Source organism: Buceros rhinoceros, unplaced genomic scaffold (genome assembly GCF_000710305.1).
Source record: "Buceros rhinoceros silvestris isolate BGI_N320 unplaced genomic scaffold, ASM71030v1 scaffold3621, whole genome shotgun sequence".
NCBI lineage: Eukaryota > Metazoa > Chordata > Aves > Bucerotiformes > Bucerotidae > Buceros > Buceros rhinoceros.
In genome coordinates this window covers 7,884-9,936 of record NW_010393504.1, presented here as the reverse complement: position 1 = coordinate 9,936, position 2,053 = coordinate 7,884, and the positions used below count along the sequence as shown (strand labels likewise).

Below are 2,053 nucleotides of genomic sequence, written 5' to 3'. Positions count from 1 at the left end.
AAAAAAAAAAAAAAAAAAAAGATTTTTTTTTCAATTAAATTCTAGAGATGGGTTGTTTGTCCAGTACATTAGAACACGGTTGAAAAGAGCTGTCAGTTTGGAAAGAAAGTTACAAGGCATTTGCTGTAAGAAAAGTATTCTAAGCAAGAGATTTCAAAGCTTTTTTTCGCCTGCAACTTTGTCCCCTACAGCTCTGAATAGCCACGATCCCTGTGTTGTAACGGCTTAAAAGCGGCTCTTTCTTGATCAAAAGCCTCATCAGTCCTTCATGGAGCCAAAAAATTAACAAACTAACTGGGGAAAAAAGTCTCTAAAGTGCTTGGCGCCTCACTCGAGGAAGTGGTAAAACTGGACTTAAGCACATGCTAAGCCCTGTCTCTTGAACATCAGAGGAGAAGCTGCCTTTTGAAACAGAAAACAACAATGAAAGGCACTGTTAAGTCTTGCCTGTAAAAAAACCCAAAAACCAACCCTGCAGGTCTCAGACTTGAGTTTAAACATTTTAATCCATGGTTTTCTATCGTGAACTAGGCAATCTCCTATCCATATAGCTTTGTTTATTCAGTCTTTGCTTATATACTTCCACCTTCTAGATGGTAATCGACCATAGAGCTACTGCTAATTTATTCACAACTGTTTCTCAAAACTACGTTAAGAGAGATGGTTCTCAGCTTTAGCTGAACATAATGCACCTTCATCGCAAGCAGGCGTAGATCTAAACAGGTCTAGGGAGAGCGGTGCAGCCGGAGCCCCGCTGTCCGCCATCTGCTGCCGCCTAGAGGTGCGCTGCCCGAGCTCAGCCGGGCCGCCAGCCACAAGGCTGCATCTAGCTGGGATCCCAGAAGAGGCCCGTAGGCAGGAGCCGAGAGCAAAGGCCATCAAGTACTGTACACACGGAGCAGCTCCTGCCCTTCTCCTGAAGCAGCTCCCCACCTCCTCCCTTGCTTACCCGCCTCGAGCTCTTGCCTGGGCACATCTGACTAGTCCGAGTTACCCTCGTTATTCCTACAGTAAAGACACAGCTGCAGATTTCAGTGTATCCTCTTGTGACAACAGTCTTCAGGCCATGCACTTGTGTGCTGCAGGCACTAGACTCGACACTGTCACATCCGATACACTCTGTTGGCACAGCCCGTTACTAGAATATCTGCACACTAACCAGCACTCAGCATCACGACAAGATGGAATTTGCTTGTGGCCCTTCTGTAAGGTTCCTTCATTACGCAGGACACCATATTGTACAGGCTGCAGGATGCTCACCTTGCAGTTTTAGGTGTCATGAATTAGGATTTCGTTTGGCTGTTTAATCATGGACATGCTTGTTTTTCTCCTTGTCCCTGCAGTGAAATTAGAAAGGTTTGAAATACCCATCAAAGTGCGGTTAAGCCCTGAGCCCTGGACCCCAGAGACTGGGTTGGTGACAGATGCTTTCAAGCTGAAAAGGAAAGAACTGAAAAACCATTACATCAACGACATCGAAAGAATGTACGGAGGCAAATAAACGAGTTACACTGACCAGCCAGTTGTGCAGATGGTTCCTTCTCATGCCTCGATTTTGGATGTCTGTGTATCTTGTAGATATCACACATTCGGAAAATACACCAAATGGATGAATGTTTCTGTGATCTCTATCAAGTACAACAGAGAATATCGTAGACTCCAGTTTCTTAATTATTAGCAGATTAGACACTGATGATCTTCGTAGAGTTTCATATGATCACCTGCAGTTTTGAGACAGCCATCATTAGGTGAAGCAGTATGACCAGGTCATTCTGTTATTATTGGTCTCTAGCGTTTTCAGGCTGCTTGCAGCTTCCTCTGAAGCTGGCCTGTATTTCAAAGAGAAAAGTTTATGTAATTGTGATGATTCCTCTGTCATAGTAAGAGAGTGAGAGGAGAAGAGAGTAAAGTCTATCCTTCTCCATTTAAAAACAAAACCAAGATGACTGTACTAGTCAAGAACTTGGTAGAGATCACTAGTAATACACTGCTTGAGAACGGATGGATTCTTCTGCACATCAGTACCTTGAATATTTACAGTGCCTAAAAAAAA

At 43.8% G+C, this 2,053-nt stretch overlaps 1 protein-coding gene across 1 annotated transcript in view; it reads left to right on the top strand.

The window, feature by feature from the left end:
* ACSL4 (acyl-CoA synthetase long-chain family member 4) overlaps window positions 1–1,654 on the top strand; it is a 12,128-nt gene extending 10,474 nt beyond the window's left edge. The window contains exon 14 of the mRNA XM_010144855.1: window positions 1,344–1,654. Coding sequence (XP_010143157.1) covers window positions 1,344–1,501 — 158 coding nt within the window. The 3' untranslated portion in view covers window positions 1,502–1,654. The remainder of the gene's footprint in view (window positions 1–1,343) is intronic.
* The last annotated feature ends 399 nt before the right edge of the window (window positions 1,655–2,053 follow it).